Here is a 17,295-nt window from a genome sequence, read left to right on the forward strand (position 1 = left end):
AAAAGTTTGTAGAAGTAACGGTTAATTTTCAAAAATTTAATAAATAATTATATTTTAAATGATAAAATTGATATTTTGAAATGTGGGCACAAAAGAGAAAATCTTCTTTATATTTAAAGGGTAAAATTGATATTTTGAAATGTGGACACAAAAAAGAAGATCATCTTTATATATTACTAGCGTAAAACATAGGCGCTATCGCACTTGTGTATATGCATTTTTTAAATATGCGTAATATTATATTAGTAGGTGATAATATTGTAATGTTATTAAGTTAATATATAAATTAAAATTATATTTATTAAAAATAAAGTGAAATATATCAGAACAGATAAAATAATAACCATTGATAAATAAACAAGAAGAGAAGAAGTAGAGACATCCGATTCTATAAAAGCTTGTAAAAGTAACAGTCAATTTTTAAAAATTTAATAAATTATTATATTTAAAGGATAAAATTGATATTTTAAAATGTGAGCACAAAAAGGGAATCTGTTAGTATATTGTTATAGATTATAGATTTATTTGTATTTATATATTATAAATTTATTTTATTTTTAATTGATGTTAAATTTTTAATAATCTTCTCGAACAATTGAGCTTTATATAAAAGCATGGGAGTTTTGAATAATTGCTCAATGTAGAAAACTGAAAACAGAATCTTAAAAATATTTTGTTCCCACTGATCATTAAAGAAAGAGTGTTTGTATTTTTCTCCATTATAGATTTAAGTGCTCAAGATATTCAACTAGATGAAAGACAAGTTTTACTTCCTTAAACTCTCTACTTTTCGATTTCTTTTACTTTTATTCCCTATCGCCTTAAAGTGAGAAGTCTAATATATTTCTTGATTTGGGAAATTGAGTTCGAGATCCACTTTACAAAAGAAAACCTACTTTTATTCCTTCTTATTTCACAAGCCACTACCCCTTGTAATATAGGAAAGGATGATAATAATTGTTTCCAAACCTATAAAGATAACTCCTCACTAACACACTAACACCTAAGAGTAGACATTGAATATTTCTAATTTAGACCTCTTTTCGGTTTTTGCTAGAACAACTTTATAGATAAACGACTGAGAAACTTACATATTTGTGAGAGGAACCTTCTGTATAAATTAATGGTATCATATCGTATATACTTTTAGAACAATCGAACAATCTTCAGTGTTGAATGCTATTTCCTCAAGCAGTAAAAGCTGTCAAGAAAATACATCTACAAAAGCAGTTTCATGTCATGTGTCACCAATATTTGTAAAACTAATTTCGTAAAATTGATCAGTTTCTTTAGACAGAAGATACAACTGTGAATAATCCATGTTAACATGATGAATATCATAAGAACTGAAGCTAGGAGCATACATAGTGTGGGTATTTTTATGACCAAGCACAAGTTGAACTAAGGTTTAGAGCATTAGAAAAATCAGTATTCCTGAAGGTAATAAAAAGATTACATTTTCATCCTGTTTTTGATGTAAACACAAACGTAGGAATGACATACTGCAGTGAACTCCAAGGCCTCATCATCATACATATATAACTCAACAGTAGTGATAAAATCAATTCGAGAAGTATAGACAAAAGAGGCACCCAGTTCTGAGGAACAGAACCATTGAACTTACATATACTTATACACATTCAAATGCTGAGTAGATATCTAACAATCAATTACACAAGTTGTCTGGATGATGTGCTTCATCATGAACACCAATTTTCTGTCTAAAGACTTTACCTTTTCTAAATACCAAAGCGTTGTTCGTGGGGAAAAAAGGACCTTGCTGATTAAAGAAAACTCAATACAAACTAAACCCAAAAAACTGGCTAACAATGATGGCGAATCCGAGGGCTATTGCAATAAGGGAAGAAGCCCAAGTGAGCTTCTCGGTTATCCTAGGTACTCTATCTTTCAGTGCCTGGCTACAGGAACCTATAAACACAGTATAGCTTCCCATTGCAATTACAGTTCCAAATAAGAACATGATGAGAAACGCAGCACCGGCCAAACGAGAAGGCAGAGCAAGGGCTGGCAACACCATCATCAATGCATCCGGTTGCAGTCCATGAACTATCCCAGTGGCAAAAGTAGCAAATCCAATCTTCTTTTTCCCTAAGCTTGGATTATCAACTGATTCATACACGTTCACATCACATTCACCACTATCTAAAGCGACACGCGGGGTATGTATATGTACTTCTGAAGCTTCTCTAATTCCCATGGCACCAATTATTAGCAGGGTTAGACCCACCACTCTAGTGCCCCAAGTTCGGATAATTTCAATGTGGAGTTGATCCTTCAGGATTAAAAATATTAACCCAAACAGAACCTGACCAGCATCATGACCACAACCCCAAAGGGCTCCCACAGCAGCACTCTCCATTCGGGTTCGACCAATTGACAATGGAGCCAAGGCGGCTAGGTGGTCAGGCCCTGATAGTGTGTGCAAGCACCCAGCCAAGAAACCAGTCCAACCACTACTTAGGAGCTCAGTGTGGATTAATTTTCTACCGACGGCAGCTGCAGCAGGACCACCGGTCTTCGCAGCGGTTTCAAAGGTTGCAAAAGCTGCTGGTGCTATAGCAGGTTGGATCAAGATCAAAGCAAGAGCAGAGAGTGTAATAAGAATCCGAGCTGGTATTGCCTGAGATAAAAAGCACGAGGATTTTTTTTTTAAGATCTATTTATACAGCAGAATTTCAAAAGAAAAAATCTAGGACAAAAAACATCCAAATTAAAGAACAAACCGAAATATGCCACACATAACCTTGGATTTGTTTGTTACACAAGAAAAGAAGCAAAAAAACAGAAGCAAGGATACAGATTGAAACAATGAAAGAACCGGTTAACTAACTTTACAAGAAACGAGGCTCTTAATTTTAAGTTTGTAAAGAAGGTTCTTCACTTCACCCTTAGCACACATCAAATTCGAATTGTACGGTAAGGTAGAAAATCAAAAGCTGCCATTTTAAAAAGTATAACTGTATCACCCCCTTCGGGGAGATCCTTTTTGAATCTTTAATTAAAAAAATGGAGCTTTCTTCATGAAACATGAATTTGAAAATGACGATGATACACAAACGAGAGAGAAAAAAGAGTACTTGACAACAATGATTGCTGAGGGCATAATCATACCTTTGGCTTTTGGAAACTCACTGTTTTGTTTTGATTGAGAGAATGGGGTTCCGGAGGGGGTCGATCTGGAGAAGAGGAAATGGATGACAAACTATTGGAAGATGCAAGAAAGGGAGTGGAAGACGAAAGAAGAGAAGGGTTTTCATAATTGCAACAAATTGAGGTGACCCTCTTGAAGTTGGAACGTGTTAAAGGAGATAAATTGATTCTTGCAGTTGAAGATTGAGATGGAGTGAGAAATGGGAAAGATTTGTTGAAAGCTTTGAAGGAAGGAGGTGAAGGCGATGATAGAAGCCTATCCATGTGTGGCTTCTATCTACAGAAACAGAGGAAGAAAACAGAACAGAACAGAACATCTCACACATTATTTCCTTAAATAAAACCACCTATTACCTAACCCTTCCTTCTTTCATTTTCCATTTTTTTTTCGTTTTAATAACTTAAATTTAGAATTATGTAAGCCCAAGTGTTGTTCTCCAAACTCGAAAGGTGGACTTTTGTTGCACCGGTCCAATCAGAATTACTTTACTATTAAAAATAATAATTAAATATTTTAAAATTTTCATAACAAATGCACTGTAATTCTCAAACTTAGACTTTAATATTATGCAATATTCACCTTATGATAAAAAAACAATATTCATTATTAATGATAAATATTTTTGGCTGCTTTTTTTTTTTCTTTTCAAAATAAAACATTATATCATTCTTCAACATTTTAAAATTAGTAATGAGAATAAGTCCTTTGGACGGTGTTTTAGGTTCTAGTGTCAATCTTATTAATGTATATATAAAATATATCAATATTTTTTTTGACCCGGTCCATTGGAAATTAATTATTTTCGTTAGTGTTTTCTTTTTCGCTTTTATACCAGTTATTCTAAAAATTTGTAAACGATGGAACAGTTCACGGATTATTTTATCAAAATTATATTTTAAAGGTATAAACTGTCAGAATTGAATTTATCTATTTTTAAGTGTAATTGAAATTAAATTTAATTGAATTTGATTGGATTTATTTATTTATACGTAACTGCTTAATCCAGCTATAATAATATTAGATTGATTCGTTCAGTTTACTAATATCTTCTGAAAGAAATATTTCAAATGCTTCTTAATTTTGATAAATTATAATTATTTTAAACATTGGATATTGGGCCGTTGTGATTTTTGACCATTGCCGACAAAAGCATGTTGAAACTTATAAGTCTTAAAATTTTGTAATGTTTGTTTTATGAATAGATTTACATTTATGTGGTTGTTTTGGCAACTAAGGTTTGTGGGAGTGTGGTGAGATAAACTCCACGTTAAATTAAACTAATAAAAAAAGAAGAAAAAGTTTTGCAGAGTGGAAAAAGACAAAAAAACATCCACACGATCGCACACTTTTTAACGTGCTCTGGCATGCGCTTTCGTGTGTCAGGCACACACCCCAGACCCACTTCTTTTTTCTTTTTTTCTTCGATCATTTTCATTACAACATTATAAATTCTATTATTACAAACAATCATTGCTTAATATCAAAACTTGTTGAGTTAATAATAATCACAATATCATCAACAATTTCTACCCACCAGTTAATATTCAGATATTTTTATATATAAACATAATATTATTAATGAAATGTTTAGATACAAAAAGCATGTTTAAAAAAATCTCTAACGAATTGAACTATAAATAATTACTAATTATAATATTATTAATGAAGATGCGATATTGATTGCAGCATATTGGGCACGTGAAATGTTACTATTTTCTGAGATAAGATTAAAGTTCGCCACTACTTGAATAATTTAAACCGTTAATATAAAATAAATTAGAAATCTAAGATTATAAGTATTTCTTTTGGAACACTGAGCGGGTCCTACTCTTTGTTTATACTTGTAAAATTTAAATTATTAATAAGAAAGTAATTTTATTTAATCTTATGTATACAATTTGAATAAATTATTCTTAAATAGTTTTGTATTCATAAATATTTGTGATATAATTTTGTTTGAATCAAAAAAATTGAAAAGATGTTTAAGTTAGAAATATTGAATGTATATATGTGTACTTTTGGTGAGAAGTTATATTTATCTTATTATTAGGGATACTGGGATAGTGAGTTTTCTTGATTACGATCAAATTAAATTAAGATTTCTTTATTAAATAGCCAAATCTGAAACCTAAATATATTATATTTCTTGGTTTAAAACAAATATTTGATATTTTGAATGGATCACCTTTGAACTTAAATCTAAAATTTAAAGATATTGAATTTCTGGTACTTATTATTCTAAACGTACTAATATCTATAATAATATATAAAGATAATTCTCTCTTTTGTGTCTATATTTTATAATATCAAGTTTATTCTTTATAATATAATTATTTATTAATTTTTTTAAAATTAATGGTTATTTTTACTTATTTTCTATAAAACTTTTTCTCTTTTTTTATTCATCAACAATTAATTTCTTTATTCATTTCACTTTATTTTTAATAAATACAAATTTATTTTATATATTAACTTAATAACATTACACTATTATCATCTATTAACATACAATCATTCATATCTAATAAATGTGTACACACAGGCGCTATTGTACCTGGACACTAGTTAGTAGTCAAGTTATTCCTGTTATTAGTGTTATTAGTAATATTAATATGTAATATATTAGTTTTATTATATATTATTGATATGAGAAAAGAAGTGCTAGAAAAATTATTACTATTATTATCATTATTATTCTTATTATTACTACTAGCGAAAACATAAACGTTATCGAGTATGTGTGTTCGCATTTTCTAATTTTCACATGAATTTGAGTTAAGATCAATAATATTTATTTTCAAGATATATAATTAATTTTTAAAATAATTTTTAAATAAAATAATTGTTACAAATAAAAGATATTTTTAGAATAACGAATAAGGTTAAACTATTTATAAAATAGTTAACTTTTAAAATAATAATTAAGTATACAACTAAAAAAACTAAATGTGAACACACAAAAAAAATCTGTATGTATTGTTGTAGATTATTATTAGTATTATTATTATCACTATTAATAATAATTATTATTATTATTATTATCATTAAAAAGAATTATAATTCAGAACTATAATTATTATATTGTTATTATAACTACTATCATATCTAATTTAAAAAATTGGCATTCCAAAAATATAATTTATTAGCCATAATAATAATAATTATTTTTTTTTATTATACATAATTGCTATTATTATCATTATTATAAATATAATTGTTTTTATTATTATCATTATTATTATATACTATAATTATTATATATATATATATATATATATATATATATATATTATCAATTTTAACTATAATTATTATTATTATTATTTTCAACTCTAACTATAATTATTATTATTGTTATTATTATCAACTATAATTAATGATCATTATTAGTATCAATTATATGTATTATTATCATTATTATTAACTATAATTATTTATATTATTATATTACTATTATTATTATTATTATTTTATTATTATTATCATTATTAAGAACCATAATTACTGTAATAGTTATTATTATTATTATTATTATTATTATTATTATTGTTGTTGTTGTTGTTGTTGTTGTTGTTGTTATTGTTGTTGTTTTACTTATTATTTTTAGATACATATTTACTTTTACTTATTATGTTGAATCATGTTTCAATTACTTGACATTTTTATTTGTTTTGTTGTTTATTTATCTGTATATTTGAACAATTATTTCAATTTAAAAAAATAGTTACTAAAATCAGTAGAATAATAAAACTGAAATTTTTTTTTTTTTATTTTTAATAAATATTTAAATTTAAAATATAATAATTAAGAGGATAAAATTGAAAAAATAAAAAATGATATCAAAGATGTTTATCTCTTCATATATATAGTTGTATTATTATTATTATTATTATTGTTGTTATTATTATTATTATTATTATTATTATTATTATTATTATTATAGTTAGATAAATATTTTACTTTTATTTACTATGATATCATATCTCAATTACTTACACTTTTTATTTGTTTTGTTGTTCATTTTATCTTTATATTTGTGTAATTATTTAAATAAAAAAAGTAGTTATTATTTTAAACACTAACTATTTTACAAATAATTTACTTTAAACCGTTAGCCTAAAAACCTCTTTTGTCTTCAACAGTTATTTTAAAAACTTCTCTTATGTACATATTTTATTTTTCTAATTTTACATTTAACAACTATTTTAAAAATTCATTATATATTCTTTGTTGAACTGAATTGAACCGACTTGAATCAAATTGAACTGGACCGAACCGAACCGAATCACACTGAACTGAACCGAATTGAAACGGACTGAATCAAACCGAACAGAACTGAACCAAACCGAACCGGACTGACCGAACTGAACCAGAGCAGAATGAACCGAACTGCACTAAAACGAACTGAATCGCACTAAATCGAACTGAACAAAATAGAATTGAACTGAACCAAACCTGACTAGACCGAACCAAACAGAATCGCATTAAACTGAAGCAAACCAGACCAGATCAAACCGAACCTTACTGAACCAAACCGAACCAAATCGAACCGCACTAAACTGAACCTAATCGCACCGAATAGAATCGAACCGAACCGCAATGAACCGAACCGAACTGAAACTAACCAAACTGAATTGAACTGAACTTAAATACTTTTTACTTTTGTTGAATTTTAAAACTCCTTCAAAATAAGAGGAGAAAATTTAAGGAAACATTTTACATTTCATAATTATGCAAAAGGAGGGTCGCTTTGTAATGTGCGTACAAAATGTCACACCCAAAAGTTTTTTCACCATCAACACCACAATCGTGAGGTCCCTCTTAAACAATTGAAACATAATGTTTTCCCCAAATTAAATATAGCAAGTGTATAAACAATAATATAAACAAATTGTATACTTTCAATAAAACAACATTGAAAGGACAAACTTAAATTTGTTTGTATTCACCTTTCACGAAAATAACTATCTTGTCAAAGTGGAAAACATAGAGTTTCAAAATTGGTAAAAGCCTAAATATTTAAGAAAAATATTATAAGACGATGAAAAAAAAATTGAAATGGGAGTAGTGAAGCATTGAGTATAAAAAAATGAGAAAAATGCAAAAGACATATAAGAGAAAGATAAAATGTTAATTAGAGTTAAGGTTAAAAAAAAGAGAAACCAATTTGGTGGGTGTGTGAGGTGTTAGAATTGCATTGAAGGTGGTAAGGTGGGATGAAGAGAGAAAGGCAGCATGACCTTATATAGTAGTGACGAGGATGAGAAGCTCACGATCATTGTCTCAATGGTGGTGATTGAATTAAAAAATGGAGTGTGTGCGGTGTTTAGGATAAATGGTCATCGAAGAAAAATGAGAAAATAAAATACATAATTCAATTAGTGAGCAGTTAATCGATAAAAGTTCAATTTTTTTAAAGTAAACGATAAAACAATATTGTTTAATTTTTATTATTTTTTATTGTTTTTTTACTTTAATATTTAATTTTTATTATAAATAGTTTAGTTTTTTTTTATTATTTTAATATAATATAGATAATCATAGTTAAATTTAGGTAGACTACTTTATGTCATCTATAACAATATATAAAGAGGATACCCTCTTTTGTGTCCATATTTCTTTATTCCAATTTTACCCTTAATTATTATTTTAAAAACTAATTATTTTATAAATAGTTTACTTTTAACCGTTAGCCTAATAACCTCTTTTGTCTTCAAGAGTTGTTTTAAAAACTTCTCTTATGTACATTTTTTTTTTAATTTTACATTTAACAATTATTTTAAAAATTCATTATATATTCTTTATTGAATTAAACTGAATCGAACATAATCAAAATTGAACTGAATCGAACCAGACCAGACCTATTTGACAACTAAAATATTTTCACACACATTTAACACCTAAAATATTTTTACACCCATTTGACACCTAAAATATTTTTACAGTCATGTGACACCTAAAATATTTTTACACCCATGTGACAACAAAAATATTTTCACACACATTTGACACTTAAAATATTTTTACACCTATTGGACAATTATAATTTTTTAACATTCATTTGACACCTAAAATATTTTTACATCTATTTGACACATAAAATTTTTTTACACCCATTTGACAACTAAAATATTTTCACACCCATTTGACATCTAAAATATTCTTACACCCATTTGATAACTATTATTTTTTAACACCTATTTGATACCTAAAATTATTTTACACCCATTTGACAACAATAATTCTTGTACACCCATTTGACACCTAATATTTCTACACACATTTGACACATAAAATATTTTGACACCCTTTTAACACCAAAAATATTTTTACATCCATTTGACACCTAAAATTTTTTTAGACCCATCTGACAACTAAAATATTTTCACACCCATTTGACACCCGAAATATATTTACACCCATTTGACAACTATACCCTTTTAGCACCCAATTGACACCTAAAATATTTCTAAAAACATTTGACACTTAAAATATTTTTACATCCATTTGACACCTAAAATATTTTCACCCAATTGACAACTATAATTTTTTAGCACCCATTTGACACTAAAATACTTTTACACACATTTGACACTTAAAATATTTTTACACCAATTTGACACCTAAACTAATTTTACACCCATTTGACACCTAAAATGTTTTTACATCCATTTGACAAATATAATTTTTATACACCCATTTGATAACTAAAATATTTTTACACACATTTGACATTTAAAGTAATTTTACACTCATTTAACACCCACAATATTTTACACGCATTTGACACCTAAAATATTTTTACACGCATTTGACACCTAAAACATTTATACGCCAATTTCTCAACTCTATTTTTTTCTCACCAATTTGACACCTAAAATATTTTTATACCCATTTGATACGTAAATTTTTTTACACCCATTTGACAACTATAAATTTTGTACACTTGTTTGACACCTAAAATTTTATATATCCATTTGACAACTAAAATATTTTCACACACATTTAACACCTAAAATATTTTTATACTCATTTGACACCTGCAATATTTTTATAGCCATTTGACAGCTAAAATGTTTTTACACCCATTTGACAACAAAAATATTTTCACACACATTTGACACTTAAAATATTTTTACACATATTGGACAATTATAATTTTTATACACTTATTTGACACTTAAAATATTTTTGCACCCATTTGACACTTAAAAAATTTTTACACCCATTTAATACCTAAAATATTTTTACACCAATTTGACAACTATTATTTTTTTAGCATCCATTTGATACCTAAAATTATTTTACACTAATTTGAGAACTATAATTTTTGTACACCCATTTGACACCTAAACTATTTCTACACACATTTGACACAAAACATTTTGACACCCTTTTGACACAAAAAATATTTTTATACCCATTTGACACCTAACATTTTTTTAGACCTATTTGACAACACCATAATTATCATAACGGTAAAATTTTAAGATTGTTTTAATCTTAACTTGAATTCAATTTTTAAAATAAAATAACGGTAAACATTTCACTTTTACACATTATATAAAACTTTAATAAATGATATATCTGATCAATTTTAAAATAATTATTTTTTAAATTAATATTTAAAAAATAATAATTAAAGATAATAATTAATTTTTAAAAAAATTTAAAAAATTTAAAATTTTTAAAATAATAATTAAAGATAAAATTGAAATAATAAAGTGTGTAAAAAAAAGTATCTTAGTAAGATTTTAAGCTTTCCTTTTATAACAATATATAAAGAGATTCATGTTATGAATTAATGATTGTCCATTGAGGTGATACATTTACTCATATGATTCACTGTTGATGGTAAATATAATATTTGTATTAACTAAGTTGATTTATTTCCTTTATGGATCACATATTGTATCTATAAATAAGACTCTTCCTATCAATAATAATACACATACAAAGAGAAGTTGATCCCTATTATCTCATTCTCTATTCTTCCTCTCCTTTGTCTCTCTCTTATTACCTTTATTTTATAATAATTCCCTCTTTTGTGTCCATATTTCATAATACAAATTTTATCCTTTACGATATAATTATTATTACAATTTTTAAAATTAATGGTTATTTTTACTTATTTTCTATAAAACTGTTTATCTTTTTTTCTTTTTTTTTTATTCATGAACAATTAATTTTTCTATTCATTTCACTTTATTTTTAATAAATACAATTTTATTTTATATATTAACTTAATAACATCACACTATTATCACCTATTAGCATACAATCATTCATATCTAAAAACTTGTTAAATAACAAATATTTTAGTTTTTACATAATAATAGCTACCAACATAAAACAACTTTTATAGATTTTTAAATGTTTCATAACTCGTGAAATTATTATTATTTTTTTGTGTTTAGAGAATGGATAACAAATAATAATCATGGAGACTCTGTTTCATGAGAAGTTGTTTTAATTCACTCTAATAATTTTCTTCCTGTACTTGTAAGACCCTAGAAAATGGCGTTTTAAAAGTGATAGTGGTTTAAAAATAGTGAGACTCGATTATTTTAATATTAAAAGGTTTTAGTATAAATAGAATTGTTATAAACGAGTTTCATTATTTTAAAACACACCATCTCTCTAGAAACCACTTTTCTAGAGTTCTCTGACTTCTCTCTAGAGGTTCTGTCTCTCTGGTCATCTGATTGAAGAACCGAGACCGTAGGATTGATCCTCTCGGCAAGCTCTTCAAATTGGACCGATCAGTTTCTCCGTTCGCGTAAGTTGAGTTTCCGCTCTCTTTTTAGTCTTTTTCTGTTTTTTGTTGCATGCAAGCCCTCTTCCGCTTGCATGCGACGTTTTAATCATCAGTATGAGTCTCTGTTGATCAGTGATCATAACGGTATGTCCTGATCGTTCTTGTGATGTTTCTATGTGTAGATAGAGCATCCTGTGGAGTTAGAGGTGTTGACGTTTTAAGGTGTTGACGTTTATAAAGCTGTCTAAACACGATAACAGGTAAGGGAAGCTAACTGTTTTACTTGAATTTTGTATAGAAATCATTCTGATGACTTTGAATTGCATGATTGATTGTTGTATGAGTGCTTGAACTGTGTAATTGAGTGTATGTTTGGATTGTGCTAGATTTCTTTACGGTTGCATGTGAGAACAGATTGGGAATCTGGTATTTTCGCCTAAGCGAGCAGCTCTCGCCTGAGCGAAAACACCAGAAACTCATCTCCTGATTCTGCGCGAGATCTCGCCTAGGCGAGCCAGTCTCGCTTGAGCGAGAGTCACTCTCGTCTAAGCGAGACAACTTAGCCTGAGCGAGAATTCGCCCAGAGTTTGGGTTGTTCTCTGTTTCGAGCCTCGCTTAGGCGGGAATAACTCGCCTAAGCGAGAGAGCCCTTTTCGCCTGGGCGAGACCTTCTAGCTTGGGCGAGATCCTCTGCAACTGAGTGTTATTTCTCTGTTTATAATGGATGAAGCTATGTTTAAATGTTAAAATGTGAACTTAGTTATGATATGCATGAATTGTTATGACTGATAATATGTGGAGTGAAATTGCATGAAGTTGGAATATGAGAAGAAGTGGTTAAAGTAGGATTTCAAGGGAAATTCTAAGAGGGATGTTTTAGTGTATGTAAGGACATGAGGACTCCGTATGGGTTGGTATCCTGACGCTCCAATAACCATTAAGGCTCATGTAGAGTGTAATGGATTATGTCGTGAGGAGTAGCAGGAGGTCCTAGTCTGTGGACCCGATTCAGTCACAGACGCGAAGGGGACTTACCTTGGGAGTGGTTGGGTGATAACCCCTTGTGTCCAAACTCTGCAGAGTTTGGAAACCGTCACAGGTGCAAGCCACCCAGAGATCCAATGTCGCTTACATAATCCGGATATCGAGTTTAGAGTAATATATATGCATTGTGTTTGGGGTGGTTTATGTGATTCTGGTGGAAATGAGAAAGATTGCATGATTTCTGTTTATAATTGAACTGTATGATTCATTTAATCAGATTAGCTTACCCTTGCTTTCTGTGTGTCTGTCTCGTGTTGTATGTTTCCTTTTGCAATGATCACCTATTCGGTGGGAGCAGATGTGGTTGCAGTGTCAAAAGCGCTTCTAGAGGATGAAGAGTCACCGTTTAAGTGTTGAGAAGGAGGTTTCCAGTGGGAGCTTTAGCAGTGGTCAGTTTAAGTATAGAGTTTATTAGTTTAGTTTAAGTGTATAAGCGATATATTTTTATAGTCATATCTTTTGTAAGACTATATTAATATATTGTGTACACTGGATTATCTGTTTTGGAACTATGATGAAACTCCCTATTTTGATTAGCTTTAAGCTGCTGAAATTGGGATGTTACAGTACTTATATCATATTTATAATTATATATATATATATATAAGTAGATATACTTCTCTAATGTCTTTTTTTTTTACTTCTTCAATTTTATATTCTTAATTATTACTTTTAAATTCAAATAATTATTTATAATTTAAAAAATCATTTAATCTTTTTTAGTTTAATAACTATTTTTTAAATTTTAAATAATTACACATAATATTATTTACTTATTATAATACTTTTTATTTTAATGACTGAAATTTATTTTATCTATAACTATATATGCATTTTATTTTCCAATTTTGCTATATATCTATAATTAATAATTAGTAATTAAAATTAATATTTAATAATTAATTATTAATAATAAGTAGTTGATACTTAATAAGAATGAATAATTACTGTAATTACTAATTAATAACTAATAATCAGTAATTAATAATAATTAATTAGTAATTAATAATTTACAATTAATAATTAGTAAACTGTTGATTTTAGAGTCTAAAGTAATCTACAGCATAATTATTAACATTTATTTATGAAACTATTGTTGTCCATTTATATTTATTATTGAAACAAAATATAATATTAGAAATGTTCCACCAGTCACACATTTTAATCAGAAAATCAAAGTCAGGGTTGCTAAATTAGGAAGGTGATGCTCCATTATTAATAAATAAGGCAGCGTGACTCAGCAATTTGCCAGCACCACCACTACACAATCATGGAGGAATCTACATCCATCACCACTACCACCGCTCTCAGGTTAAAGAACAAAATAGCCATAGTCACCGGAGGTGCCAGCGGCATCGGCGAAGCCACGGCGAGGCTATTCGCGGAGGAAGGGGCGCGAATGGTGGTCATCGCTGACATCCAAGACAAGCTGGGGAAAGAAGTGGCGGCGTCCATTGGCGGGGAGAGGTGCAGCTACTTTCACTGCGACGTGGCGGAGGAAGATGAAGTCCAAAGCCTGGTACAGTCAACGGTCAAAGCGTACGGTCAACTGGACATAATGTTCAGCAACGCTGGGATCGGTAGTCTCTCCAAACAGACGGTGGTGGAGCTCGATATGTCCCAACTCGACAAGCTGTTCACGGTGAACGTGCGCGGAATGGCGGCGTGCGTGAAGCACGCGGCGCGTGCCATGGTGGAGGGGCGCGTGAGAGGAAGCATAGTGTGCACGGGGAGCGTGGCTGGTTGCTACGGTAGTCCAATCGGGAGTGACTACGTGATGTCGAAGCACGCAGTGTTGGGTTTGATGCGTTCGGCGAGCATGCAGCTTGCGGAACACGGGATAAGGGTGAACTGCGTCTCACCCAATGGGTTGGCGACGCCGTTGACTTGTAAACTGATAGGGATGAACGAAGAGGAGGCGCGTGAAGTTTTCCGGAAATTCGCGAGACTACAGGGAGTGGTGCTGACGCCGAAACATGTGGCCGATGCAGCGCTGTTTCTGGTCTCTGATGACTCCGCCTTTGTGACCGGCCTTGATCTTATGGTAGACGGTGGCTATTCGCTGTGACGCCCATATATGCATTCATTCATTTTGCATATATTCCCATTCAATAACAAAATATCACTATCAGACCCGTGTGTAATGACTAACAAATATTCATATCATATTTTTTTAATTATATATTGTATAGACTATATAATCTTTGATGAAAAAAATAAGTATAAAAATGCTAAAAGAAATGCAATATATTTTGGCAACTTCTTCTTGAACCTCCATATTTTTTTTCCTTTGCCCCATTTAAGAAAAACCCTGTTTCACCCTTTCTAAATTTTGCAGTCCGATAAATAAAATGTGATTTCTGATTTGTGTAAGTTAATAGTTAAAATTATTTATAGATTATCTGGTAATTTTTTTATATGTAAAAAAAGATTTTTAGATTACACAATCTGAAAATTATAAATAACTTTTAAGTTGTGTAATCTGAAAGCTATTTTTTTTTATTTCTCTCTAATTTTTTAAAGTCCTTTTAGCTGTACAATTCAAATATAATTACTTTCAAATTACAGAATTTCGAAAAAATAAAATGGAAATTCCTTTATATGGATTTACGGAAAAAGTGACATGAAGGTGCAGAAAGAAGCTGATTTGTTTTGTGGCTGTGGGTTAAGGCCGAAAGCCCAGGAAGCGTAACAGGCCTTGTGCGGTAGGGTCAGTCAAAGAACCAAAAAGCCCATCACTTTTGTTTTTAATTTTTGATATATAAAAATTAGAATAAAGAAGAAAGTTTTTATGAGTTTTTCTTCAACAAGAGCGTTTTAAAAGATCTCTTCGTGACTTCTTTCATTTTATTCTTTTCATCTTTGTTTCTAAACTTGAATTTAAATGTTTTTTTTTAAATAATTTATCTATAGTTACAAATATTATATTGAATCATAATATAAAGTATTTATAATAAATATAAATATGCTTTATACATTAAAAGGAATTTATATCAATTAATTTATACGCTAAAAATTATTTATTGTTATTATTTTTATAAAAAATAAAATTATGTCATATTCATTACACAAGTAAAAATACCATTTATTCATAAGTTTTTATTGATAAATTATATGATTACAAGAGTTGAGATGTGCATGGATTTTGGTTAATCTGACAACTTGATTAACTCGAGAAGAAAAAAGAGATCAAGTAGCTTAATGTTTATCATAAACATTATATATAATTAAATAATGTCGCTAACCTCCCATTTTTATTTATAAAAAAATATTATTTTAATTTAAAAACTTCAAATTCTATCATTTTTATTCAAATCTTAGTTATATCAAAATAAATTTTATTTTAAAAAAATTTACGAGGATTAAATCTCAATTGTTAGAAATATAAAAAATGTGAATATTTATTTAAAAATTAGAAGACATAATTGTCACTTTATTAAAATTATAATTATAAGAGGACAAATATCTATTTTAAAATTACAAAAGGTATGAATATCATCTACACCACAGAAAAGTAAGTATAATTTTCCCTACAATTAATAATTTGCAAAAAAAGAAAAAACCATCCACTTTTAGTACCGATTAATTTAAACTCTATAGTTTGAATAATAACTTCCTCTAAAATTAACGTGAAATCATAAAAATAAAAATAAAATTATTCACTACCATTAGAGTGATTCGCAGGAGTAAAAGAAACAACTACTTTTCTGAGATACAGAGTGTTGTCTGATAAACGAAGACATCTAAAATTTCAATTATTTGACATGTCGTGCACTGGTATTGATTTTTATTATGGTTTGTCTTTTGCCTGTCATAATAATAATGCACTCAATGCAGTTGTCTTTGTCAAGAGTGATGGGTTGCTATAAACTATGGTAAAAAAAATAATATACGAAAAAAACCTTACATAGGAGAATACCTTAAAGGAACAGATCCAAAATGAAAAAAAAAAAATGAAAACTTTAATATCTCTATACCAACTCTGCAATCCAGCAACTCAACATTTTAAAATCAAAGTCTTCTTTGAAGTTATTTCTTTTTTATAAATTAGTACTAAAAAGAAATTTAAGAATATTTTTAAAAATAAATTTTTGAGATTTTTTTTAAAGGCCTACAACATAGATGTTACCTAATTGGATCTTGAACCATGCCAACAACATCGAGAATTAATAATTAAGGCTTAAATACTTTTTGGTCCTCATTTTCGTAATGTTTGTTGTGATGGTCCTTATTTTTATATAATGTTTAAAATGGTCCTCATTTTTATTGAATGTTTAGAATGATCTTCATTTTCGCAGTTCGTGTTTTATTTGGTCATTTT

The 17,295-nt window shown here is 28.7% G+C and overlaps 2 protein-coding genes across 2 annotated transcripts; one reads left to right on the plus strand and one right to left on the minus strand.

The window, feature by feature from the left end:
- Positions 1 to 1,508: 1,508 nt before the first annotated feature.
- LOC114164736 (chloroplast protein FOR GROWTH AND FERTILITY 2-like) lies at positions 1,509 to 3,503 on the minus strand. Its single transcript, XM_028049490.2, has 2 exons — positions 3,133 to 3,503; positions 1,509 to 2,641 (listed from the first exon to the last, which is right to left on the minus strand). Exons 1-2 carry the CDS (start codon positions 3,433 to 3,435, stop codon positions 1,796 to 1,798), a joined length of 1,149 nt encoding a protein of 382 aa, XP_027905291.1. The 5' UTR covers positions 3,436 to 3,503; the 3' UTR covers positions 1,509 to 1,795.
- A 10,582-nt stretch (positions 3,504 to 14,085) lies between these two features.
- Positions 14,086 to 15,225, plus strand: LOC114164372 ((+)-cis,trans-nepetalactol synthase NEPS2-like). The gene has a single exon (XM_028049021.2). The coding sequence runs from the start codon at positions 14,245 to 14,247 to the stop codon at positions 15,040 to 15,042; it is 798 nt and encodes a 265-aa protein (XP_027904822.1). The 5' UTR covers positions 14,086 to 14,244; the 3' UTR covers positions 15,043 to 15,225.
- Positions 15,226 to 17,295: the final 2,070 nt, after the last annotated feature.

Source organism: Vigna unguiculata, chromosome 9 (assembly GCF_037176805.1).
Source record: "Vigna unguiculata cultivar grain cowpea cultivar isolate G323 ecotype 2 chromosome 9, ASM3717680v1, whole genome shotgun sequence".
Lineage (NCBI taxonomy): Eukaryota > Viridiplantae > Streptophyta > Magnoliopsida > Fabales > Fabaceae > Vigna > Vigna unguiculata.